This window comes from Vombatus ursinus, unplaced genomic scaffold (genome assembly GCF_900497805.2).
Source record: "Vombatus ursinus unplaced genomic scaffold, bare-nosed wombat genome assembly UNPS02014935.1, whole genome shotgun sequence".
Lineage (NCBI taxonomy): Eukaryota > Metazoa > Chordata > Mammalia > Diprotodontia > Vombatidae > Vombatus > Vombatus ursinus.
This window is the reverse complement of record NW_020954713.1, coordinates 304112-330189: the sequence shown is the minus strand read 5'-3', so window position 1 is coordinate 330189 and position 26078 is coordinate 304112. Positions and strand designations below refer to the sequence as shown.

General features: G+C 46.5%; 1 protein-coding gene across 1 annotated transcript in view; it reads left to right on the top strand.

Annotated features, from left to right (window-relative positions):
* The window catches only part of FBN3 (fibrillin 3), a 104330-nt gene that overhangs the window by 66259 nt on the left and 11993 nt on the right, over positions 1-26078 (top strand). The window contains exons 38-55 of the mRNA XM_027844119.1: positions 558-707; positions 3065-3136; positions 3494-3619; positions 4498-4623; positions 5559-5684; positions 7660-7776; positions 10601-10729; positions 12929-13048; positions 13884-14009; positions 16264-16416; positions 17271-17336; positions 18521-18646; positions 20270-20389; positions 20745-20867; positions 21674-21805; positions 22949-23074; positions 23721-23927; positions 25037-25162. Of these exons, the coding sequence (XP_027699920.1) occupies positions 558-707; positions 3065-3136; positions 3494-3619; positions 4498-4623; positions 5559-5684; positions 7660-7776; positions 10601-10729; positions 12929-13048; positions 13884-14009; positions 16264-16416; positions 17271-17336; positions 18521-18646; positions 20270-20389; positions 20745-20867; positions 21674-21805; positions 22949-23074; positions 23721-23927; positions 25037-25162 (2271 nt within the window). The remainder of the gene's footprint in view (positions 1-557; positions 708-3064; positions 3137-3493; positions 3620-4497; positions 4624-5558; positions 5685-7659; positions 7777-10600; positions 10730-12928; positions 13049-13883; positions 14010-16263; positions 16417-17270; positions 17337-18520; positions 18647-20269; positions 20390-20744; positions 20868-21673; positions 21806-22948; positions 23075-23720; positions 23928-25036; positions 25163-26078) is intronic.

Below are 26078 nucleotides of genomic sequence, written 5' to 3'. Positions count from 1 at the left end.
CTCTCTGTCTATTTCTCTCACCCTCTTCCTTTCTTCCCTTCATCCTTCTCCCCATCTCTTTCTCTCTCTTTCCCTCTCTCTCTCTCTCTCTCCCTCCACATTCTTTGTTTTCACCCTTGTTTCTTCCTACCTTTCCTTGCCTCTCTCCTCTCCTTTCTCTCCTCTCCTGGCTTCTCTGTCTTCCCCCTTTCTTTCCCCATCTTTCTCAGTCTCTCTGCATCCCTATTTCTCCTTCTGCTTCCCCTTCTTTCTTCCTTCCTGTCTTCCTCTCACCTTTTCTCCTCCTCATCTCTTCCCTGATTTTTCTTACCCTGTCTTCCTTCACCCCTTTTACCTCTCCCTCAGTATCTCTCTGTTTTTCCCTACCTCTCTTCCTACCTCTATCAATTTCTTCCAGTCTCTCCCTGACTTGTTTCCCATCTTTTCTCCATCCCTCTCCCTTTTTTCTCTCTGGTTCCTGGTCCCTCTCCCCACCCCACCCCACTCCTCTCTCTGGCCTCACCCTGCTCCCTACCCTAACTCTGGCTAGAACCACATTTGGGCTGCTGGCTTTGCAGACGTGCGGAAGAGCGTGTGTTACCGGCACCACAATGACACGTGTGAGAATGAGCTGGCCTTCAACATGACCAGGAAGATGTGTTGCTGCTCATACAACATCGGAAAGGCCTGGAACCGGCCCTGTGAGCCTTGCCCTGCTCCAGCCAGCTGTGAGTGACCAACCCTACCTCCTCATTAGGCATTTATTAAGCACCCATTATGTGCCGGGCACTGTTCAAAGTGCTGGGGATAAGAAGGCAAAAATCAAACAGTTCCTGCTCCTCAAGAGCTTATCTGGGGAGACCATATGAAAGAATAAGATAAACTCCTTAGAGGCAGGAACTGTTTAATATTTGTAATCTAGGCCAAAGGTTTCTAAATGCAAATGAGAGATAGGGAGAGGTGGGAATAGTGGCAGAGAGAAATGAAGAGATATTTAGCAGAGATAGGAAGGAGCAGAATCAAGGGCGTAGGTGTCTGAAACGGGCTAGTGATTGGAATGTTCATTTAAAAGTACAAAATCTGTATTTTAAATAAAAATGTAGCCAGGTCATAGGTGTCTGTCATTTTCAGTGAAACTATCTTAATGGGTTTGAAAGGTCCAGGCTTACTACATATAAAATATAAATATATATAATATATAAAAATGTATAAATATAAATGAAGTAAAATAAATATAAATATAAAAGGCAGCATTCTATGAGGCAAAGAACCTTGACCTTGGAGTTAGCATCTCTTGGTTTGAATCCTAGCTCCAAGCCATAATCCTGTGATTTGAGTGAGTCAATTAAGCTCTGAACCTGCTTCCTCACATCTAAATTGAATAATAATATTTTTACTACTATTTCATAAGTATACTGTAAGGAAAGCACTTAGTAAATTTTCAGGTGTTCTAGAAATGTAAGATATTATCACGAGTGGATACTAATTCATTATGAAGAGTGGAAAATCTGGAACATAAAGTATGCACAAGGTGATAGGTCAGAGAGATTGACTTTGGCTCCTTGGAAACATTCCTAAGCATATTATTAAAGGGATGGTTTATAGACATTTAGTAAGGGAAGCCGTGATTGCAAAGGGCCAGTGAGATCAGATTTTGCCGTTTCCTTTTTAGATAGAATTTTTAAGACTAATCAAACAGGAGAGTGCGGTAGACAGTTTGCCTAGATTCCAACAAAACATTTGACAAAGTATATCATAAGCTATCTTTGTGGACAAGTGGACAGGATAATTATAATTAGGCAAATTTAGAACTAGTTGAATTTAGTCAGGGAACTCATTCCTGGCCTAATGACTAGACCCCAAGGAGTAGTCATCAATGGATAAATGTCAGCATGAAGAGAGGTCTCTAGTAGAGTACCATAGGAATCTGTCCTTTCCCCTGGGACTGTTCAACTCGTTTAGCAAAGATTTGAACAAAGACAGAGATGGCATGGCTGTCAAATTTTCAGATGACACAAAACTAGGAAGCATAGGTAACAAGTTGGATGACAGAATCAGAACTCAAAAAGGTCCTGACAGGTTAGAATGGTGGATCAAATCTTGTCAAATAAAGTATAATAGAGATAAATATAAGGTCTTAACACAGGCTTCAAAAGCCAACTTCTTGGGAGCAGCTAGGTGGCGCAGTGGTTAGAGCTCCAGCCTTGGAGTCAGGAGGACCTGAGTTCAAATCTGATCTCAGACACTTGACACTTACTAGCTGTGTGACCCTGAGCAAGTCACTTAACCCCATTTGTCTCACCAAAAAGCAAAAAAAAAAAAAAAAAAGCCAACTTCTCAGGTACAAGATAGAAAGAAAAAAGTTTGCATGGAAAAACATATTAGGTTCTTGGGAGTATAACATGGCAGCCAAGGAGCCCAATACAATCCTAGGTTGCATTCAGAGAGTCAGAGTGTACAGAAGGAGGTAAGTGATAGTCAAGACTATATCCAGAATGCTGCGTTCAATTCTGGGCACCAGTTTTCAGGAAGGACATTGATAAGCTAGAAAGAAGATTTGGATGAAAGGAACGTGCAAAAGCTTTTAAGATCATCTAGTCAAACCCCCTCGTTGTACAGGCAGGGATACTGAGGCACAAAAATGGGGGTGGCATTTACCAAGGTCACACAATGAGTGTCAGAGCCAGGAACCTAGGTATGTTCCACTGCCCTATATTAGCTCTCTCCCCTTGCCCTGCTTTAGGCATGTGTCTGTTCTTCAGGCCTTAATCACTCCTTACATGTCCTTGTCTTCTCTACTCTATACTCTTAGGGCAGAGACTAATCACAGGATCATAAATACAGAGCTAGAAGGACCTCAAAGGTTATCTAGCCTGACCCCCTCACTTTACAGATAAAGAAACTGAGACCCAGAGTGATTCGTGTGTGTTTCTGGAAACCAAGCACGAGGCTGACAGAGGGTCCCACGGGTGGGGGCGGTGAGGCAACTCTGAAAAGAAGAGTGTGAAGGAGATGAGGGCCATGAAGAGAGGTTTGGGTCTCCTTCTGAACCCTCAGGCCCTAATTCTGCTTCTTCCCTCACCAGCTGAGTACCAGATCCTGTGTGGGAACCAGGCGCCTGGCTTCATCATCGACATCCACACGGGGAAGCCCATTGGTAAGTGTTCCCGGCAGGCCTGGGGTGAGAGACTTTCTGAAGAAGCAGATGTTTATTGAGTCCACCTAGCCAAATGTTTGGAGGCGATTTTTCTGGTCTTCTGCCTTTTATTATAACATTCGATCTTTGTTGCCTACTTTTCTACCAGCCTGCTGCCTGGCCTTGTTCATCCTGGCTTTCCTGGCTGTGCCAGGCCTATGTGCCAAGGGAACTGCATGTCTAAATTCCCAGGCAGGGAGGGCAAACCTGCCAGGTTCAGGCAGGGCCTCCCGCCTGGCCGTTTTCCAAGCTCTGCTGCTCCACGCCTCTGACCAGCCACTGACTAGTCACTACTCCTCTTCCCTGCTTCATCCTTAGACATCGACGAGTGCAGCGAAATTCCAGCCATTTGCACCAACGGCGTCTGCATCAATCAGATCGGCAGCTTCCGCTGCGAGTGCCCTGTTGGATTCAGCTACAACAGTGTCCTGCTTGTCTGTGAGGGTACCACAGCTTTCCCCTTTCTGGAGACTCAAACCCATCCTCTCCAAGAAAAAGACCCCGAATCACCCACAGCCTCCCAGGAGATTTATCCCCAGCCTTCTAGATTTCCCCCTAATCCCCTGACCCTACTCCTTGGGTAGATCCTCCCAATCCAACCCAGAAGACTTTTTGGGAGCTGCCCATTGAACTCCCCAATCTTTCTCCCACTATTCTTTTGTGGGGGAACCTCAATAATCCCACAGAGATGCCCAGGGGAGACTCTCCCTACCCTTCCCTGCCCCCACCCCATCGTCTAGGGAATGCCTCTTTCCCCATCCTCCTCCTCAAGGTAGAAACCCCACCCCCAGGCTCTCACACCTCTGCTGTTGCCCAGGGTGCCCTGTGGTACTAGAAAAGAGAATGGTCAGCAGAACTCTCTGATAAGCACTCTCACATACGCAAAGGAACACAGAGGCACACTCTCATTAGTACAGAGACAATCCTAATTCCCAGAACAAGGACTAATAGCATATCCTTACAGTAATTAATTAGTCAGTGATCAGGTTCACAGGGTCTTACAGTTGGTGAGCAAATCACAGGAGCCCATTTGTGGTGCTGAGCTCTCTAAGTCCCTAGAGACAGAGGGGAATTCTCTAGCTGCCAGCTGTCAGACAGAGGACCCTTTCTGGTTCTCAGCAGCGTTTTCCTCCCTGGTCTCATTTACATCCAATCTTTCCCTGCTGCTCTTTGTCACTCCCAGTGTATGAAAAACCCTGGGAGCCAGGAGACCTAGGTCTGCCCTGTTACCTTAGGCCCCTCCTACTGTAAAATGAACAGGTTGGGTTTGGGTCCTTGAAGAACCTTAGAGGACTCCCCCTCATCTTCTCTGCCCTCTGCAGACATGGATGAGTGCAGCAGTGGGGAGAGTCCATGCCAACGCCATGCTGACTGCATCAACATCCCAGGCAGCTATCGCTGCGAGTGTGCCCGCGGCTACAAGCTCTCCCCTAGCGGAGCCTGTGTGGGTGAGTAAACGAGGACACAGGACTGCGTGGGTATCTATTAATTTAACCTGTTTGTCAATGACCTGGATAAAGGGATAGATGGTGTGCTTATGAGATGGGCAGATAACACAAACATGGGAAGGTTAGCTAATACATTGCATGATGGCATCAGGATCCAAAAAAATCTAGATGAGCTAGAATATTGGGCCTAATTTAATAAATGAAGCATAATGGGGATAAATGCCAAATTCTGCCTTGGTTCCAAAAAATTCAATTCATAAATACAAGATGGGGAACTCATGACTAGACAGCAATTTATCTGAAGAAGATTGAGGGGGGATAGTGAATTTAAAGTACAGTATGAGCTACCACAGTATGACATGGAAGCCCAAACTGTTTATCTAATAATAGAAGTATAAGTTCAGTAACATGGGAGGAGACAGTCTTCTCCGGCCATAGCTCTGACTGAGACTCTTCCACTCTGGGACCTCACTTTAAGAAGGATCTTGACCACCTGGATCATATCTAGAGAGGGGGAGTAGACACAATGATGGGGGGCATGAAATTGAAGGGCCTGGGAGCTTTAACCTGGAGAAGAGAAGCCGTACAGGCAAGATGCACTGGTTATCTTGGAGTAGCTCAAGGCTGTGGTGCAGGGGAGTGGGGGATTGGGCTCATTCTGCTTGGCCCACAGGGCAGAACCAAGAGCAAGATTTGGTGAAGAGGCAGATGTAGGTTTGTCGGGGATGCTGTAGAGAGGATTCCTGTCTAGGCACAAGCTGGCCCAGGTGGTCTAGGGGTCTCTTCTGATTGAGATTCTGTGATTTTATGACTTTGTGAGAGGCTCAGCCTCGCCTGGCCGGGGTTGGGGCAGAAACCCAGTGTACCCATTCCTCTTTCTTTTGCCTAAAGCCCCACCTACCTGGCATTTCTCACCTACACCCCTTTCTCCATAGGGCGGAACGAATGCCAAGAGATCGCAAATGTGTGTAGCCATGGTGACTGTGTGGACACCGAGGGAAGCTATGCCTGCATTTGCCACCAAGGCTTTAAGGCCACTGCGGACCAGACCATGTGCATGGGTGAGCATCCTTTCACTTGACTCCCAAGGCTAGCTCACTGGAGGCCACAGTCACAGTTGCTTACTAACGCTCCTCTTCTACACGGGTGCCCCCACCAATGTGGGTACTGCTCTAGATTTAAATGAGAGGGGCAGCTAGGTGGCACAGTGGATAGAGCACTGGCTCTGGAGTCAGGAGGACCTGAGTTCAAATCCGGCCTCAGACACATAACACTTACTAGCTGTGTGACCCTGGGCAAGTCACTTAACCCCATTGCCTAGCCAAAAAATTTAAAAAAATAAAATAAAATAAATAGATTTAAATGAGAAAGTCATCCTGGTGTTGTGGTAAAGAGCTTTGGAACTGGAGTCTGGAGGCCTGAGTCAAAACTCTGACTGGTGCTTATGAGCTGTGTGACCCAGAGAAATGATCTTCCCCTTGCTCAGCCTCAGTTTCCTTATCTGTAAGAATAAAGCTAATATATCTGAGGGGTCAGTGTGAGGAAAGCTCTTTGTTAAAACCCCAGAGAAATGAGAGCTCTTGTTTTGACCCATATCAAACATGGATCTGCCTGGGTCTGTGCTGAGAGGTGGAGCTGAGACATGGGGTCTGGTCACACAAATGGTAGCACTTTATTAGCTGAGTGAAGCCTTTGCCACCAGGAGGAGGCTAGCTCCCCAAGTCGAGGAGGAATGGAGCCAGTGCCACTCAGATGGCTCAGCCGTCCTTACTCGCCATCTTGGGTCCCCGTCTTGAAGCACAAGTTCGCCTTGGCACAGATCCAGATTTTCCTTTGTTCCCTTTTTGTTCTGGCTTCAACTATATGCCAGGTACTATGTTGAATGCTGGGTATACAAATACAAGGGAAAAGACACATCCCGCCCTCAGGGAGCTTACTTTCTAATCCAGGAAGACAACACCAAAAAAAGAGCAGAAGGGGAGGGGGCAGGGAGAGGAGAGGTAACCAAGCAAAAGTCCAAGAGAGGGATGATGCAACATTTACAGCACACAGATAAGTCTGACCTTGATTCTTCTTCTGTGCCAGACACTAGTCATGCTGATATCACTCGTCTCCCTCACACTCACTAGGGGCTTCTAATTCTCAGATTGTGGCCTATTCAGACTCATCCAGCCCTTGAGGGGAGAGGGAGAGAGAGACAGAGAGAGAGAGAACAAGAGAGAGGAGAAAGACAAAGAGACAAAAAAAAAGAGATACAAAGAGAAAGACAGAAAGAGATATACACACAGAGAGGCTGAGAAAAAAAGAAATATACACAGAGAAAGGCAGAAAGAGACACAGAGAACAAGAGATAAAGAGAAAGATAGACTTGAAATGGAGATATGCACAAAGACAGAGAGCAGAAAGAAATAAAGAAACTGAAGAAGAACAGAGAGAAAAAAGATACATTGAGGATAAGAGACAAAGAAGGAGGAAGTAGGAAGGGGAGAGACACAAGGAGACAGAAGAGGGGCAGAAAGAGAGAGATTAAAAAGAACAACAGAAATATACACAGAGATAGAAAGAGATGTAGATAGAAGGAGAGACATAGAGAATGAGAAACAGAAAAGCAGAGACAGAATCGAGACAGAAAAAGAGACATACACACAGCCAGACAGAAAGAACCAAAGAAACAGAGAGGAGAGGGGCAGAGAAAAAGAGTTTGAAGAGAGAAAGATGTTGAGAATAAAAGACAGAAAAAACTGTTGAGAACAGAAAAAGACAGAGAGAAGAAGGAGAAAGACAGAAAGAGGAGAGGAGCACAGAGAGACAGAGACAGAGAGAGATGGATGCATGCTCGGAAGGAGAGACAGAAAAATAAATACACATGCAAAGATAGAAAGAGGAGAAGACAGCCAGTCAGGTGGAGAAAGACAGAGGCAAAAAGGAGAGTGAAAGACAGAGGGATGGCCACCTCCGCATGACTCGGGGCTCAGTCCCCAGGCAGAAGACACAGAGCTGAATGGAGGAATAGGTTTTGCTGGTTTGCTTGGACAGATATTGACGAGTGTGACCGGCAGCCGTGCGGTAATGGGACCTGCAAGAACACTGTGGGCTCCTACAACTGTCTTTGCTTCCCTGGCTTTGAGCTCACACACAACAGTGACTGCATAGGTAAGCTTGGCCCCTGAACTCTGCACAGCAAAGATCTGGAGACCTGGAGCTCAAGAAAGGCCCCCAGGCACGCAGCTTCCCCTGTCTTGGCCTTGAGGTCCTCCTCTTGGAATGGGTCCAGTCATCCTCTCTCCCTACTAAGGAGCCCCAGGTCTTTCTTCAGTCCAGAGACTGGAGATTGAGAAAAGGTAGGGAATAGGATAGAGATGGAAATATGGGAGGAGAGGGGAAGGGATGGGGAAGTGGGCAAGAAGCATGGAGGTATGAATGGGAGGATAAAGGGATATGGAAATGGCTATAGGGGAAAGGTGGGGAACAATCAATCAACAGTCCTCACAGAAGACAGAGCACTGAGCACAGCACAGCACCCACCCTCCTTTCCAACCCGATTTCACATTGCTCCTCTTTGCCCACCTCAAGTTCTGGACAAGCTAGACTCCTGTTAATTCCCTCCTCCACACATTTGCACATGCCATCTTCCCTGCCTGTGGAATGCCCTCCTTCCTCTTCTCTGCCTTTTAGATTCCTTCTCTTCTTTCAAGATTTAGCTAGAAGGACACTTCCTCCATGATTCCTTCTCATTCATCCCAGCTCAAAGTAAATCCTCCTTCTTCAAATTTTCCATGGTGGTCTTTGCTTAGATCTCTTCTTTATCCCTATCACATCCTGCCCATTATTATACTCATCTATGTGAGGGGGGGGGGCCTTGAGAGCTTGCCCTAATGAGAATTAGTTATCAAAAATCAGGGACAGCTCAACGGTCACACCAGTTGGTTCTTTCAGCACTTTAGGATGCTGTTTATCTGGGCCTTGTAACTTGAACTCATCAAGGGGAGCTAGGTGTTCTCTTAGGACTCACTTATCTTGGTTTTCAACTCCCTATTAACCATTTCCCCTATTTTTGGAAAGAAAGAAAGAAAGAAAAAGAAAGAAAGAAAGAAAGAAAGAAAGAAAGAAAGAAAGAAAGAAAAAGAAAGAAAGGAAGGAAGAAAGAAAAAGAAAGGAATGAAGAAAGGAAAGAAGGAAGGGGAAGGAAGGAAGGAGGGAGGAAAGAAGGAAGGAAAATAAGTAAAGAGTTGAGTAGTTCTGCATTTTTTTCTGTCATCTACTTTTATCATCCTGTCCACCCCACTTTAGCCCTTCTTTCATCTTCTTCTTTCCCTCAATATATCTTTTAAAAAGATTAAAAAATAAAAACTCTTTGTTATCATTGCCTTTCCTTGCTAACTCAGCTCATTCAGAGCTTTAGCGTTCCTGCCTTATTCTTCCTGCCCATACCCCACTTTGGAATTCACTCTTAGGTATGTGCCTCTCCTTCCCATCTTCTGTTCTTTAGATGTGCTCTTTAAAAATCTAAGTTATTGGTTGATTTGTTCCTGTGCAGCTTCACTGATCTTTTTACACAACTTCCTCTTTCCCGCTACTTTTGATGTTTCTTTTGGTTTTCATACCAGAATGTCCTTCCTGAGAGCTTCCCAATCCTTCTAAGTGAACTTCTGTGTAATTTTAGTCCATGAGATCCTGTATTTCCTTTCTCTGAGCCCTTTGAAATCTGCTCTCTCAAAATCTGGAATTCATGTCAGACTCTGCCCTGATTTTCTTTCCTTCTCTATCACCAGTTCTAGTAGACAGTGGTCACTTTCCACAAAGGTTCCCTTCATTTCTACCTTAACAGCAAGTTTCTCCTTGTTGGTGAGAAGTAGGTTCAGAATCTCAAATCCCTTTGTTATTTCTACCACATTTTGAGAGATGAAATTATTAGCTGCTCTGACAAGAAAGAACTCTAGCAGATGTCTGGGTACTTGTTCCTCCCTATCACTATCTCTATGACATCACGCCTCCGTTTCAGGCTTGTGATATGCTTTATGAGTTCAATCAATTGGTCAATAAGAATTTGTTAGGTCAATCAGCCAGTGAACATTTATTAAATACCTGCTATGCCCTAGGCACTTGGCTAAGCACTAGGGATGCCAAAAAAAGGCAAAAGATAGTCTCTGCTCTCAAAGAACTCACAGTTTTAGTAATAAATATCTTAGAAATTTCAGGAAAATCTGTGAACTTGGATGGGAAAAACATTACAACTCCATTCGCATATTTTTGTTGGAATCTCTAGCTCACTTTGCTTATTACTCACATTTTACATACACTTATTAGATATACCTGAGACCATGGGTTTTACTGAAGGCTCTTTTTGTGGATTTCTTTTCTCCTGTGAATTTCTGGGAATCTCTACTGTTATTTTTCTCCCTACACTGCAACAATCTATGATATCTATTATAATTAGTCTGGTAGTTATATGTAAGCAGTTTTCCTCTGTCCTCCTTTTTTTCAGTTTCACATCCTTTGAATTTCATTTGAAAGACTGTAGGCAAATACCTTTTTTTTAAAAGTCTAACTTTATTTGAAGTCCAGCCAAGAACCCATCATTATTTTAATTCATGGTCCAGAAATCCAAATCCTATTTACAGATCATTTTCAAATTGAATTGAATTTTTTATTCTATTTAAATGCTTTATTGATGCTCTTTACTTTCTCTTTTTTATTATTATTATCACTACCCAATGATGTGGTCCATCAACCCATAACACTCTCGCTTATGGCAAATATGTATAATCAAGCAACATTAATCAACCCATTGGTCATGTCCAGCCATGCATACTTCTAGTCTACCATTCCTCTTCTGAGAAAGGGGGGGCACACCTCCCCATCAGTCTTCTGAAGTTGTGATTGATCGGGGCATCAATTAGAGTAATTGAATTGAATTGGAGAATATCCTCAGCATCCTTCAGACTCTTTGGGATCTTGGGATCTTGTGTCTCTGCAGATATTGATGAGTGCACCTCCCTCACGGGGCAAGTGTGTCGGAATGGACAATGTATCAACAGCATTGGCTCTTTCCAGTGTCTCTGCCATGAGGGCTACGAAAGGACTGCAGATGGCAAGAACTGTGTGGGTGAGTGCTGGCAATCATTGTGCCAACTAGCATGGCAGCAAGTTCTCAGCTCAGTGGGCCCAGCTCATGGTTCTAGATAGAGAAGTGCTAGTTGCCGGATCTACCATTTTTTTCTTCTTAAACCACTGGCCCTCATTGTGCTTTTGTGTGGGAACAAACAGAATATTAGTGATACTAATGACAGATCCCATTTCTTTAGCACTTTAAGGTTTAGAAAATGTTTTCCTCATGATAACCTTCTGAAGGGCAGGTTCCCCACTTTAGAGATGAGGAAACTGAGGTTTATCAAGATTCAGTAGGGTTTTTTTTTCAGAGTTACATAACTAGGAAGTGGCAAAGTTGAGATTTAAATCCAGTTCTCCTTACTGCAGTATTCTCTCTGCTGTAGGACAGTAACTCTTACAGAACAAGTCTAACCCTATTTCCATAAATGAATGAATACAGCATTTATTAAGCTCTTACTATGAGCAAAGTGCCATGCTAAACACTGGAGACACAAATGGAGAAGTGAGCCAATCTCCATTCACATTCTAGTGGAGGAGATAATACACGTAGAAGGTTTCAGGTGCAGGTGAGATGGAAAAGTCCCAGGATCCTCAGAGTGCAGCAGCAAAGTAGATGGTAATGCTTCTTCTGTAAGTCATTTCCACTAATCAAGTGATGGCAGTGTCTGAGGTCAAACCATTTGACAATGTCAAGGACTTTGGAGACAAGAATGGACCTGCATGAGCAGGAGCTGCTTCCCAGAAGAATGGCTGAGGGCACCGGGCTACCTGCCTTCCTGTTCCCAAGGCTCTTACATTCAGGGTCCTGGGCTGTCCCTATCGGGGTCTGAGGTGATCCTTCAGATATTTAAAGATGGTAATCGACAGTATTCACTGCAACGTAGGGCAAGATTCCACTAAGGGTTGCTGTTGCTTGCCTTTCCAGAACATAACGTCCAATAAAGACAGCCAAACGGTTATGAGCCATAACAAACTTAATATTTTTGTTCCCTGCCATACTCCCACCTGCACCCCTACACAGACATGCTAGAGTATCCTCTAGGCCCAGATCAGGGGTTCTTGACCTGGAGTCCACAAATCCCTTATAAATGCGTGGATAGATTTCAGAGGGCCTGTGAACTTGGATGGGAAAAATTTCATCTTTATTTTCACTAACCTTCACTAACTAAAATATACTTTTCCTTCAGTTTTAAAAAGTATTAATTTGTAAAAAGGTCCATAATCTTCACCAGACTGCCAAAGGGTCTATGACCCACCCCACCCACCTCCCCAGAAAGGTTAAGAATCTTTGACCTAAATAGACCAAAGCACTGAGTTTTATTTTAGGAGTGAGACTGGGGGGAAGGCTCTAAACCAGGGGTAGGGAACCTGCGGCCTCGAGGCCACATGTGGCCCTCTAGGTCCTCAAGTATGGCCCTTTGAATCCACAGTTCTATAAAGTTTGCATTCAGTCAAAGGGCTGCACTTGAGGACCTAGAGGGCCACATGTGGCCTCGAGGCCACAGGTTCCCCACCCCTGCTGAGTCTAAACAATAAAATGAATGTTGTTTCCACGTGTCATCTTCAGGCATTGGATGGAGATGCCATGTAGCAGAGCCATAGCTAAAATAAAAAGTCCTTCCTGCTCTGTGCAAAGCCTGTTTCTTGAGGAATATGCCTTTATTTCAGAAATAAAAGGAGCAGATATCATAGTAGATGGAGAGCTGGCTTTGAAGCCAGGAAGACCTGAATGGGAGGTGATAGAAATCTCTATTTTTCTCAATTGCTAATTGTATTTCTTGACCAGAGATTGAGCTCATTGTTTATTTAAAAAGTGATCGTTTCATTTTTCTTCCCCAAAATCAACCAAAGGAAGTGACTTGGACTTCTAGTTAGTGTCTGCTCTTCTCCTTGGCACCTGGTGGCCAGGAGAAGAAAGAAGGATCCCTCTTCCTGCCACTCTGAGATGTGGAGAGCTCACAGTGCAACTTGCCTGGAGGTCTATAAATGCAGAGAGGTGCTTCCCAGAGTCCCAGCTGGACCACGGGTAGTGAGCTCTCTCTTTGCCTTAAAAACCAGCCTCTAGTCCATTTCATCTAGTGTAGAGAGGAACGTATCCTGAAGCTAGGGCTCTTCACCATCCTGGAATTCCTAAGCAGCTGTCTTGACCCTCTGACTCTGAGGATAAGCAGCTAGCGGCTTCTCTCCCTGCCAGACATTAATGAGTGTGTGAGTTTTCCTGGGACCTGCTCACCTGGGACCTGCCAGAACCTGGATGGAGCTTTCCGCTGCATCTGCCCTCCCGGCTACCAAGTGCAAGATGACAGCTGCATAGGTGAGTCCCTGATCCAAACCCTTATCAAAGAACCTAGCAGAGTCTTGGACTCCACGGCTGCTTCTGGGTATGGGCATTTTCAGTCAGAGGATCCCAGAAACCATCTGACTCCATATCCTTTCCCTGTTTTGTTTTGTTTTGCTTTGTTTTGTTTGGCTAAGCAATGGGGTTAAGTGACTTGCCCAGGGTCACACAGCTATGCTATGTGTCTGAGGCCAGATTTGAACTAAGGGCCTCCAGAATCCAGGTCCAGTGATCTATCCACTGAGCCACCTAGCTGCTCTTTCCTTTCCCTATTTTCCTGAGAGGAAATCAAAACCCAAAGAGGACAAGGAACTTTCCCAAAATCACATGTAAAAATAATACAATAACTCACAATTATATAATCAATTGATGGATCAAGCATTTAAATTTTTTTTTCTTCAAAATTTATTTTTGCATGCATTTATAATCTCTTCTTCCCACAGCCCCCATTGAACAAACAAAAAGCTAACCAAAAATAAGACCCTAATCATAAACATACATAATCTAACAAAACAAATTCTCACATTGACCATTGCCTGAAAATATATATTTCTCTCTTGGTTTTGTTAATATTTGCCAAATGAGTAAACAGACTCAGAGACATTAGTTGACTTACCCCAGAGGTCACCCAGCCTGCAGGTGTTGGATCCAAGACTCAAGCCCAAATCTTCTATGCAAGACCCAGTCAAGGCTATACCCCCACCCCAAGTTAACCCTACCCCTTACCCTGTGCTGGAGGCGCCCATCCTACCAACCTTCTGATGTGGAGAAGGCCGACAGATCTGTCACTCCAATGTTCCCATTCCTATAGATATCAATGAATGTGAGGAGGAGCCCAACCTCTGCCTATTTGGCACCTGCACCAACAGCCCTGGGAGTTTCCAGTGCCTCTGCCCACCTGGTTTTGTCCTCTCAGACAATGGACGACGCTGCTTTGGTGAGAACGTGCTCTTCAGGGGGGCCTGGATGGAAGAGAAGGCAAGCAGGCAGTGGGTAGGAGGCAGGACACAAGAAGGAGAAAGGAGAGAAGTGACCAAGGACCCTGATAGCCAGTAATGTAAATTTATGTCTGGATTGGTTTTGAGGTTGCTCAGAAAATAAGAATCGGGGGCTGTGAGTCTAGCCCCCTTCTGAGACAAAAAGGGAGCTTTATTTCTCTTGGTAGGGGGATAAATTCTTATTAGGAATGGTTTGTGGTGGGTGGGGCTGAGGATTAGAAGCAGACTGAGCCTGGGATTTGAGGTCAGAAGATGCTGAGACTTTTCCTTATGTACACAAACACTGAGGTGTCTGGAAGTGACCCCCAAGCTCTGAACATGGGATGAGGCTAAGGAAGGGGGTTCACTGGGAGCTCAGTGTATACCCTCTCTCCAAACAACCACTTAAGCCTTTGTACTGGTGAAGAAGATGTATGCAAGGTGAGGACCACAATCTCAAAGTGTTGGAGGTGACTTTCAGATGCCATCTAGTCCTACAACCTCAGATTCAATCCCCCTTGCACATGAAGGCCCCTCAAAGACTTCAGGACAGCACCCATACCCCTCCCCACCCCCACCCTGAGCTTCCTCTTCTTTGGGCTCAATATCCTCAGTTCTTGCCGTTGATCTTTGTATGGCCTGATCTCCAAGCCCTGAACCACCCAGACTGCTTTCCTCTGGATATGTTCCAGTTTGTCAATAATGCCCTTTGTAAAGCAGGCCACCCAGAACTGAGCACAGTAGTCCAGCTGTGACCTGATGGGATACTTCACCTCCCTCATTTTGAACTCTCTGCTTCTCCCAGTTCTGGCCAAAACTATCTATTTGGCTGCCATTTTATGTGGCTGAGTCACAAGACCCACAGATTTTTTTACATGGACTTTTGCGTGAGTGTGACGCTTCTGCCCTACACTTGTACCACTGACTGACATGAAGACAAGAAATCCCAGGTCTTGATGCAAATTAATGCTTTAAATGTGGAATAGTCAGTCAGTCAGAACACTTTTATTAAGCAGCTCTTATGTGCTAGGCACTGTACTGAGCACCAAAGATACAAAAAAAAAGGTAAAAACTCCCTGCCCTCAAGAAGTTTGTATTCTAGTGGGGAAGAGAGCAAGGTATATACAGAGTAAATGGAGAGAAGGGATCAGTGATGTTTGTAAGTCTCCAGGGACCTGACAATGGGCCCGTGCCTTTCAGAAGATACAAAGTGGGCTGGGAGCAAGGGAGGGGAGCCACTCTGTCTCTCTCCCCTACTTGACTCTACCCCTGGTAAGGGATAGAGGCCAGAGGACTTGTCATCACCTCACTGACACTCATTGAAATGAGTCTGATCTAATTAGGCTGTGCCTTGAAGATAGAGTCCCCTTCCCCACCCCCTTGCAGAAGCTGTCCATGTGTTATCAGGTTTTCTGGAATTTAAAGTAGGAATTCTAATCTTTGCAGGCAAACCTGCTAAGCCTTTTCTCTGATAGAAAATTTCTATTTTAGGGAGGAGTGGAGGGGGCTCTCTTGTGGGGAGAGGTTTCTTGTTGAGGGTGGGGAGTTGGGGCCTCTCTCTGGGAGGATCCTTTCTGGTTGGAGAGAGAGGACTTTCTTTGAGAGAGATGCTTTTCCATAATGCGAAGCAGGGCAGGGAGAAAATCTTCTCTGGGAGTGCTCCTCTCCATGGGAGGGGTTTCTTTCTCAGAGGTAGGGAAAGTACCCTTCTCTAGGAATGGCTGCTGGATGGCACTGGGGAGTGGTCTTGGGGAGCAGCTTCCTCTCCATGATAGATAGGCCTTGTCTCTAGAGGAGAGCTCAGTTGAGGAGGAAGGGGTGCTTCTTTATGGAAGGTTTCTTTCCATAATGGGAGGGCTTTTCTATGATAAAGATCCTTTTTTTCTGGAAAGGTGGGTGTCTTCTCTCTTGGGCAAGGGGTATCTTCTCTAACCTCTATTGCAGGAACTCTTAACCTGGGACCTGAAAACTCTTTTTAAAATATATTTTTATAAATCTATGTCAATATAATTGGTTTCTTTCATAATTCTATATATTTTATTTTATGCATTTAAAAGCATCATTCTGAGGAGGGATCCATAGGCTTCACTGGACTAGCAAAGTATTCCAGGACACAAAATGGTTAAGAACCCCTGTTTAATTGGGTCTACGGGTCCCATCCCGTTCCCATCTCCCCGCCATCCCTGGCATGACATCAAGACTTCTGTCCCACAGACACTCGTCAAAGTTTTTGCTTCACTCGTTTTGAGAATGGAAGGTGTTCAGTCCCTAAAGCCTTCAACACTACCAAGGCCCGATGCTGTTGCAGTAAGATGCCTGGAGAAGGGTGGGGAGACCCCTGTGAACTGTGTCCCCAGGAGGGCAGTGGTGAGTAGCCCCTCTTGACCCTTGTGGATTGGCAACCCTAAGGAGCTGGGCCAAAAGAGGGAGCGGAGAAAGCAGGAGATGCTACTTTCTGACACCAGATATTTAGATAAATGTATGAGGAAGGTAGAGGGGAGGGCAGGGTGCTAAGGACAGATAGAACATAGAACATTAAAACGTAGAAGGGGGCAGCTAGGTGGTGCAGTGGATAGAGTACTGGCTCTGGAGTCAGAAGGACCTGAGTTCAAATCTGGCCTCAGACACATAACACTTACTAGCTGTGTGACCCTGGGCAAGTTACTTAACCCCATTGCCTGGCAAAAAAAAAAAAAATAGAGGGTCAGAGCTAAGAGGGCCCTTAGAACAAAGAATGTCAGAATTGGTATGGCCCCTAGAATATAGCTGGGAGTGTGCTTAGAATATATGATGTCAGGATGCATATGTGTAACCTATATCTGACTGCTTATCATCTCAGGGCAGGGGGAGGGGAAGGAGGGAAAGAGGGATAGAATTTGTAGCTCAAAACTTTAAAAAAAATGTTAAAAATTGTTTTAACATGTAACTGGGGAAAAATTAAATATTATATTTTTATAAAGAACATATAATGTCAGAGACCCCTTAGAGCATAGAATGTCAGAGATAGGAGGTTCCTCAAAACAGAATGTCAAATGTAGAAGAGCTCTTTAAATTTAGAACCAGGGCCCATTTCAGAGTCCAGCTCAGCCTTTGGATTCCGGAAAGAGACCTAAGAACGTGGGAGAAACGCCCAGACTTTCCCTGGTGCCTCTCAGGGTAGTTGGACCGTTTGGCCTCCAGAGTTGGGATCTTCACAGACTCTGTCGTCCCTTGTCCTCCAGGTGCCTTCCAAGAACTGTGTCCCTTTGGCCATGGGGCTGTGCCGGGCCCAGATGACTCACGAGAAGGTAAGCCCTGTCTTCAGTCCTCAGTAATTTTTGCTATCTCTGTTTCGTGAGCATGGAGACAATACCATGCATGCAGAGGAACCGTTGGCTGGGAATCGGGAGACCCACGGTCTAGTCCTGATGTCTTCCCTGAATCGCTGTGAACTTGAGCAAGTGTCTTTCCTTCTCTGTCTCAGTTTCCCATTCTGCAAAATGGAAGGATTTGATTCGATGGTTTCTAAAGGCCCTTCCCTATCTATGAGTCTATGAGGGTTCTATGCTGTCCATGGCCCCTCTAGCCAAATCACTGTGGTGGTTGTGATGTTGCCAAGGCTAGACCTTTGGGCAAATGGGCCCCTTAGCTTTTGAACTGTGGCTCCACGTGTCTGGGCACAGGCAGAGCCAGTGATACAGACCTGCTCAGTACTGTTCAGCATTTGTGAGCCAGCTGTTTCATCTGCTCAGGCTCTGGGCCCAGAGGCTGCACGTGAGCATTTGCAGGTTGGACCTCCTCATTCCCTGCAGTGTTGGTTAGCCAACACTCTCATCCCTGTCCTGGCTGTGACTGGCATGGGTACTACTGGTCTGGGTCAGGCACGTCTGACTTTTGTTTCTTGGAAGTAGAGTTCTCCAGAGGAACCTTGTTGGGTCCTGTAGAGATAACTGGCACTGGAGGTACCCAAGAACATACGTCTTGGCCAAGAAAGCCAACCAGAGACTGATAGCCTAGGATGAAGGCAGCTCACAGACTCACCTAAGACAGAATTTTCTATCAGCAGCTCTACCCTTACCTGTCTGGAGAGGGAAAAGAAAGGGATTAGGGAGGCTCCAGCCCCTCATGTTGGTAATTGGGCCATGCTGTTGGCCATTGTGGCCACTGTGGCAACTGGCCACAGTCCCCATCCCAGTGTCCTAGATTTGGGCAGTTCAGCCGAGGGGATCAAGTTCTGAGCCTATACATACCTGTAACTTATCCTGTTCTTCCCAGAGCTTTCTCTGTGGCCCTGGACCAAGTTCTGAGGGTACACTTAGGGCAGGACAAGGTATTTGAGGATGTGTCCCTCCCTTTGCTGCATCTGGCTCTTCCCTAGAACCTGCCCTTCTTGCCCATATGCACCTACCCTGGATCACTTAATGTGCTATGGGGCTGAGGCTCTTGGCATGCGATCTTCACCATCTGCTCTTCTGTCCTCCTGTCTCTACAGATGTGAATGAGTGCTCAGAGAACCCTGGCATCTGTGTCAATGGGGTTTGCATCAACACAGATGGCTCTTTCCGATGCGAGTGTCCTTTTGGCTACAGTCTGGATTATACTGGTGTCAACTGTGTGGGTTAGTGTCTCCAAGCCCCCTATCTAGGCTACTCTACCCTTGGACTTGGGATCCTCAGAATCTCACTTTAGGCATAAAGTATCCAGAGAGAGAGAGAGAGAGAGAGAGAGAAGTAGGGAAGGAGGGAGGGAGGGAGGGAGGGAGAGAGAGAGAGAGACAGAGAGAGAGAGAGAAAGAAAAGTAGATAGTGCATTTATTAAGCATATGCTAAATACTAAATAAAAGAAAATAAGATAGTCTCTACTCTCAAAGAGCTTTTATTCTACTAGGAGAATACACAATGTAAAGAGGAACTGGAAAATGTGAGTGAAGGGGAAGGTTGGGAGAAAGGTACTGGCATGAGGTCAGCAGAGTTTTAGGGCACTGAAGTGAGCATGGCTGGGCCCCCCATGGAATGTTAATCCTAGCCAGAGACTCATCAGTCAGAAACACAGGCCCCAAAGTGGAAGCGAGGATGCTGGTGAGGAAATGGAGCAGTCCTGATAATAGATTGGGGGATTCCCTGCTGAACATATGAAAGGAGCATCTTTTTGTATGAAAAAGATCTGAGGGTCTTACTGTAATACAAACTCAATATAAGCTAACAGTGCTTTCTAAGGTTGCTCCCCCCCCCAAAAAAAGAGCTACTGCCATTTTAGGCTTCATTAATAGAGGTATGATGTTCAGAATGAGGAAAGTGATAGTCTTAGAGTCCTCTGTCCTGGTCAGAACTTGCTGAACCTTATTTTAATCATGTGTAAAATGAAGTTATAGAACCAGGTGATTCCTTTGGCTCTGAAACTCTTGGCTTCATTGACCAGGCCTGCAGTGTTGTGTTCAATCCAGGGACCACATTTAGGAGAGATATTGACAAAGTGGAGCCAGTCCAGAGAAGGACAACCAGGCTGGAGAAGTAATGAGAGATGCTGTTATATGAGGCTCAGTTGAAGAAATTGGGGACATTATGCTGGAGAACAGAAGACTTAAGGGGAACCTGAGAGTGTATGAGGGAAAGCATTGTGGAATACATCTGGAAAGTTAGATGGGATGGTTTGGAGAAGGAAGAGACCCCAGGCAGGGAGACTAATTAGGAGGCTGGTGCAGAAATCCAGGAAAAACCTGATGAAGGCCAGTAGACGTATGAGTGGAGAGAAGGGGAGAGAGGGGAGAGACGTCATGGAAGCAGAAGAGACCCCGTGGGGTGGCGTGCTGGTGAGCGAATAAGGGACAAATATAAGGATTGTTTTGCAGCAGTGAGGGCTCAGCTAACTAGTGGCACTGAGATTTTGATAGGAAGAGAGTGAGGCCAAAGCAGAAGTGATGGACAGGGAAAACTGGGAAGGGTGGGGAGGTTATAGTGTGAGGGGTGAGAGGTGATCCCTCTGAAAAATGAGTTGTAGAGATGATCCCTCAGGTCCAGTCTAGCTTTATAATTACAGAATTTTAGGAGTCCCCTTGTCTACCTCCCCTTGCCCCAGGGATTGGGTACAGGGTAAAGGGCTTCACAAACTCCAATAAATCAGGATCAAATGGACCCACAGAAGCCACCCACATGTCCAACCCTCCCAACTCCATAGGGGGGAGGGCCGTTGGGCATCTGGATAGCTCTCTACACACCAGCTAATGCATCCCTCTCAACCACAGACATGGACGAGTGCTCGGTTGGAAATCCTTGTGGGAATGGAGTGTGTGCCAATGTTGTGGGAGGCTTTGAGTGCACCTGTGATGAGGGCTTTGAGCCAGGCCCCATGATGACCTGCGAGGGTAAGAAGTGGACCCGGGAGGTGTTGGGAGGAGAGGGAGGGTCAGCCTGAAAGGATCTAAAGGGCATCCTGGGAAGGACAGGTACACCCACCATAGTACAGCGAGTGACCCAGGAGCCAGGAAACCTGGGTTCTAGTACTGACTCATGTGGCTTTGGGCAAGTCTCCCATCAGTCTCTCCACTGGTACAAGCAAGGGTTTGGTCTCAATCGACCTTTCTGGTGGTCTGAGATTCTGAGATTCCTTTGAGGCTGGGCATGCCAGCTCAGACCTTGGCAGCTCTAGGGCTGGTCTGGGCTTGAAGCTACCTCCTCCCCAGCCTCCCCTTGGCCTCCCCATAATGTCTGTCCCCACAGACATTAATGAATGCTCCCTGAACCCCCTGCTCTGTGCCTTCCGCTGCATCAACACCAAGGGCTCCTATGAATGTACCTGCCCCTCCGGCTACATGCTGAGAGAGGACCGAGTCATGTGTAAAGGTTAGTTTGGGAGCTTCCAGGGCTAAAGAAGGCTGGATGGGAGGTGAGGTTGGGTGGGTGGAAGGGAGGTGAAGAGGCTGGAAGGGATCTGAGGAGGCTGGAAGGGAGCTGAGGAGGCCAGAAGTGATCTGAGGAGGCCGGAAGGGAGCTGAGGAGGCTGAAAGGAAAAAGAGGCTGGATTAGGGGTTGGGAGGTTGAATGGGAGTTCAGGAGGTTGGTTAGGAAATGAGGAAGCTGAGTGGGAAAGGAGGCTAGATGAGAGGTAGGGAGGCTAGATAGGAAGTGAGGAGGTTGTATGAGAGACAGGGAGGCCAGACGAGAGGTGAGGAGGTTGCAAGTAGGGGAGGCTGGATGAGAAGTGGATGAGGAGGTTAGGAGTTGATCAATGGGAAGCTACAAATGAAGAAGACACAACGAGGGTTGGGAGGCTGCCAGTGAACAGGATATTAACGTGAACAAATGCAGAGATTGCTTGAACAATTCACAAGGCTGTCACTTTAGTCTCGCAGTATTGACTAGAATGAGAGAGTTTCATGGGGGAGCTTGGCCAGGACTTTCTGGAACTGTTTGCTGGTGAGAGGAAAGAGGCTGCCTGCTGGGTCAGACAGACCGATGAGACCCTCAGAAAAGCCAGGGCTTCAAACAGCCCCTAAGAGAGAACCCCTTCCTATGAGGGGTCACAACTGAGGCTGGGCTGGGCCTCGGCAGCGTGGTCATGTGATGGATGCATACAGCTATGGGAAGTGAGGGCATGCAGGGAGAGGCGGGTGGGGTGAAGTCCCATCCAGCCCTGTGATTGACTGCAGATCTGGACGAGTGTGCTGAGGGACTGCATGACTGCCCAGCCCGGGGGATGCTTTGCAAGAATTTGATAGGCACCTTCACCTGCATCTGTCCACCTGGCCTACAGCCCCGGGCCCATGGCGAAGGCTGCACAGGTAAGGTACCTAGTCCCTGTCCCTTAGACTCTGTTTCACTCCTGTTCCCCTAGTCCTCTCTCCCTATTTCTCTGCCCTGCAAACCCTGGTTCCATCTGCCCCACTCTCAGCCCTTGCCTACAGCCCAGGGTTCCTGCACAGATAAGGGCCAGATCTCCACTCCCCTCCTTGGACTTCACCTCTGTTCCTCTTCTTTGATCTCCCGTCAGTGTGCCCTATCTTTGTTCCCTAACTCTGTCCCCCATCTCTGTCTCATTCCTGTCCCTCTACCATTTGCTCCCTGTTTTTCTGTTCCCCGCATCCCTCTACCCTATCTGTCCCCCATCTCTGTCCCAGCCTCATCCCTGTGGCCCTGTCCTTTTGTCTCTTGCCCATCTTTGTCCCCTACCCTTTCTGTCAACCCACCCTAGCATTCAGCACAGTGCCTGACACATAGTAGGTACTTGATAAATGCTAGGTAGCTGACTGTTTGAGCTTTCACAACCTTGAGAAATAGGAAGAGGAAGGACAAAAGGCTGAGGAATAGAAATGGGGGACAGAGAAACAAGGGACAAGAAGAGGATGAGACCTAGTGTCCCTTCAACAAACATTTATCACCAGCCCTCAAACTTCCCTTCTTCGGGGGAAGCAGTCCAGACCCTTAGTCTTTCCACAGAGAACTGATCTATCATTTGGACACACATAATACCAGCAGACATTGGTTATCTATGGACTGTGAGCTCCATGAGGGCGAGAAAATAGCTCTTGTCTAATTTCCCCTAGCATCCAGCACCCCCTTTCCTAGACTGGAGAGGCGATATTTAGGAGATGGGATCCGAATGCTAAGAGACAGATTCCCTGTGGAAAGATAAAAGGTCTGGACTCCTTCCTCCCGAGAAAAGATGATCACCACTTTCCAATGCAGGAAGAGTCTCTTTGAAGAGAACGTTGACTAACTGGTCTTCATGTCTGTGGAAGACAGAGAACCAGAGGAAAGTGGGGCTCATTACGGCAGGGCACTAGGAAGAACCCCTTGAACCCTAGTGGGCGGCCAAGGGAGAGCATAGGAACCAGGAGAAGAGCTGTCTGTCTGTTCTAAAAGCAGAGGAGGTCAGGGATGGAAGCGTCTGGGTGACCACGGGTAGGTGTCTTCTCCTCCCTCAGATGAGAATGAATGCCGAACCCAGCCTGGCCTCTGTTCCAATGGGCGCTGTGTGAACACTGTGGGCAGCTACCACTGTGACTGCAATGAGGGCTTCCAGGCTAGCCCCACAAGCACTGAGTGCCTAGGTAAGTGCCTCTGAAAGCTCCCCCCTCCCCTGCCGGAAACAGACAGATCTCCAAGGGCACTGACTTCCCTCAGGTTCCCCCAACTCAACCTCTCCCCTCAGAATGTTTCCAGTTCTTTCTCTCTGTGATCCCTAGAAGGCAGCCATGGTCCTAGAAAGAGCTCTGGACTTAGAGAGTCAGAAAACCTGGGTTCAAGTCCCACCTCTGACACCCAGCCATCACTTACCATTTGACCCTGGACAAATCCCTTAGTCTCTCTGGGCCTCACTTTTTCCATCTGTAAAATAGGTATACTAATACCTGTACAATTATCCCCACAGTAGGGGCAGCTTGGTGTAGCAGAAAGAGGACTGGCCTTGGTGTCAGTAAGACATCATTTCAAGGCTTGCCTCTGACCCATACTAGTTCTGTGACCGTGGCTACATTACCACTTGTAATACAAGTCAGAGACAAGTTGCCAATCTGTATCTGTGGAGGGATTTTCCACACTGGGAGTTCTGTATGTGGATGAAATCAGAGGCCCAACCAAAAAACAAAAATGTACTACCTATTTTGTACTATTTGGGGAAAAGTATGTTATTAAAAAAAAAAAGACACATTAGAAATGTGGGGTGTTACTATCCATTTCCCTTTGATTCCTCCTCAGACACCCGCCAAGGTTCCTGCTTCAGTGAGGTACTGCAGACCACATGTCAACTGTCTTCCACCAACCACAACCCAGTCACCAAAGCCGAGTGTTGTTGCGATGGGGGCCGAGGCTGGGGCTCCCTCTGCGAGCTCTGCCCCCTCCCTGGCACTGCCCACTACAGGAAGATGTGCCCACATGGTCCTGGCTATACCACCGATGGCAGAGGTTAGGTGCCTCCCAGATCTGATACCCATAACTTTGAGCAAGTCACTTTGCTCTCTCTCTCTTAGCCTCAGTTTCCCCTTCAGTAAAAAGGAGATAATAATGCTTGCATTGCTTACCTCCTGGTTAGAGGGAAGCACTTTGGAAATCATAAATTATTATAGAAATGGTTATTACTATTCTTAACTTGGGGACATGTCAATGCCCATCTATGGTCCCTTATTCAGCCAGGATTAATTTATGACAGCAAGTTAAGCCAGCGTCAATACCCACACAGAAATAGGCCCTCAGAGAATCCCTGGAGGAGTGATTACAGACCCATTCAAAAAGCCACATTAAATGTTCATCACTGCTGAAGACTGTCTTTTTTTTTTAAAGACATGCCAGATCAATTGATGAATCCTTAGGGTCCTTTCAATGTCTGATAAATTGAAACAAGGCTGAGAAGTCAGGGCAGTTTCTACACCCTCGGTGGTATTGGAATCTGGTCTTCTTTCAGTTTGGGGAATGAAACCCAGGGAAGAGAGTGCTGTTAGTGTGTCTCAGGGATGGGAAAATCTCCGGGAAAACATCATTTGTCCATCAGTGGCCACAGCCTACATCAAGAGACAGTTTCGCAGGAGTGGAGAACCTGCAGCCTCAAGGCCACATGTGGCCCTTTGGGTCCTCGAGTACTTCCCTTTGACTGAATCCAAACTTCACAAAACAAATCCCCTTAATAAAAGGATTTGTTCTGTAAACTTGGGCTCAGTCAAAAGGCCGTACCCGAGGACCTAGAGGACCACATGTGGCCTCGAGGCTGCAAATTCCCCACCCCTGGATTAGTGGATAGAGCACTGGACTTGAAGATGGGAAGACCTGAGTTCCAATCACTATGCAAATAGGAGCTATCATTGGGGGATGGGAGAGTAAGCTGGGGACTCAGGTTGGGTCAGAAAGAGCCATTGTGGGAATCCACTTAGAAATTCAGCCTCGGCTTCTGTAGACCAGAAGTAGAAGGGTGGGGGTGGGGGGGTTCTTTTCACGCCTGGAACTTTATGCCAGGAACCCCAGAGGATGGTGGGGGCCATGGTATGGCTGCTGGATTGGGCTGAGTCTCCTCTTCCTTGCAGACATTGACGAGTGCAAAGTTCTCGCCAACCTCTGTCAAAATGGTCAGTGCATCAACACCATTGGCTCTTTCCGCTGCCACTGTGAGACTGGGTACACGCCCGACATTGCTGGCACAGCCTGTGTGGGTAAGTCCCAGCCCAGCGGGCTATGTCCCCAGCTGACCAGTCCAGGATAGGAATCCTGGAAGATGAGAACAAGGCCAGAAAACACATCGTAGAGGGAAAAGCATGGCATTCAGAGTCAGGAGAGGCCAAAACAAGCCTCGTCTCTGACACTTACCCGCTGGGCAAACCACTTTAATTTGTCTGAGCCTCAGTGACCTCATCCATAAAATGGAGGTGATAACATTTGCACTCCTTGCCTTTCAGGATTGTCATAGAGAAAGCATATATAGACATATATGCACATATGTAACATATTCATGTATGTATACATATATGCATTGTGTATATATGTATACGTGGAGGGAGAGAGAGAGAGAAAAGTATCATAGAAATGGGAATTATTGTGGATAGAGCTCCAGCCTCAGAGTCAGGAAGACCTGAGTTCAAATCTGGCCTCAGACACTTGACACTTACTAGCTGTGTGACCCTGGGCAAATCACTTAACCCCAATCGCCTCACCAATAAGCAAAAAAAATAATAATAATAATGGGAATTATTATTAGACATCTGGCCAACTGTATGGGACCATAGGTCAAGACCATAGTTTCCAGGGCTATTGCCATGAGGGATGGAGAATTCTTCTATCCATGAGACTAGAATAGCTAGGTAGACAGGAGCCTAGTTTTTGGTTGGAGACTTAGGAATGAACTAAGTGAACTAACTCCAAAGGCCTCTGCAGCTAACTGAGTTCCACTCCCATATGCCCATGCTACATTCCTATTATCCTCAACCTCACTCTACTAGTCTCTTTCATTCATTCATAATTCATTCCTTCATTCATTCATACATTGATTCCTTCATTCATAATTCATTCCTTCATTCATACATTCATTCCTTCATTCATAATTCATTCCTTCATTCATTCATACATTCATTC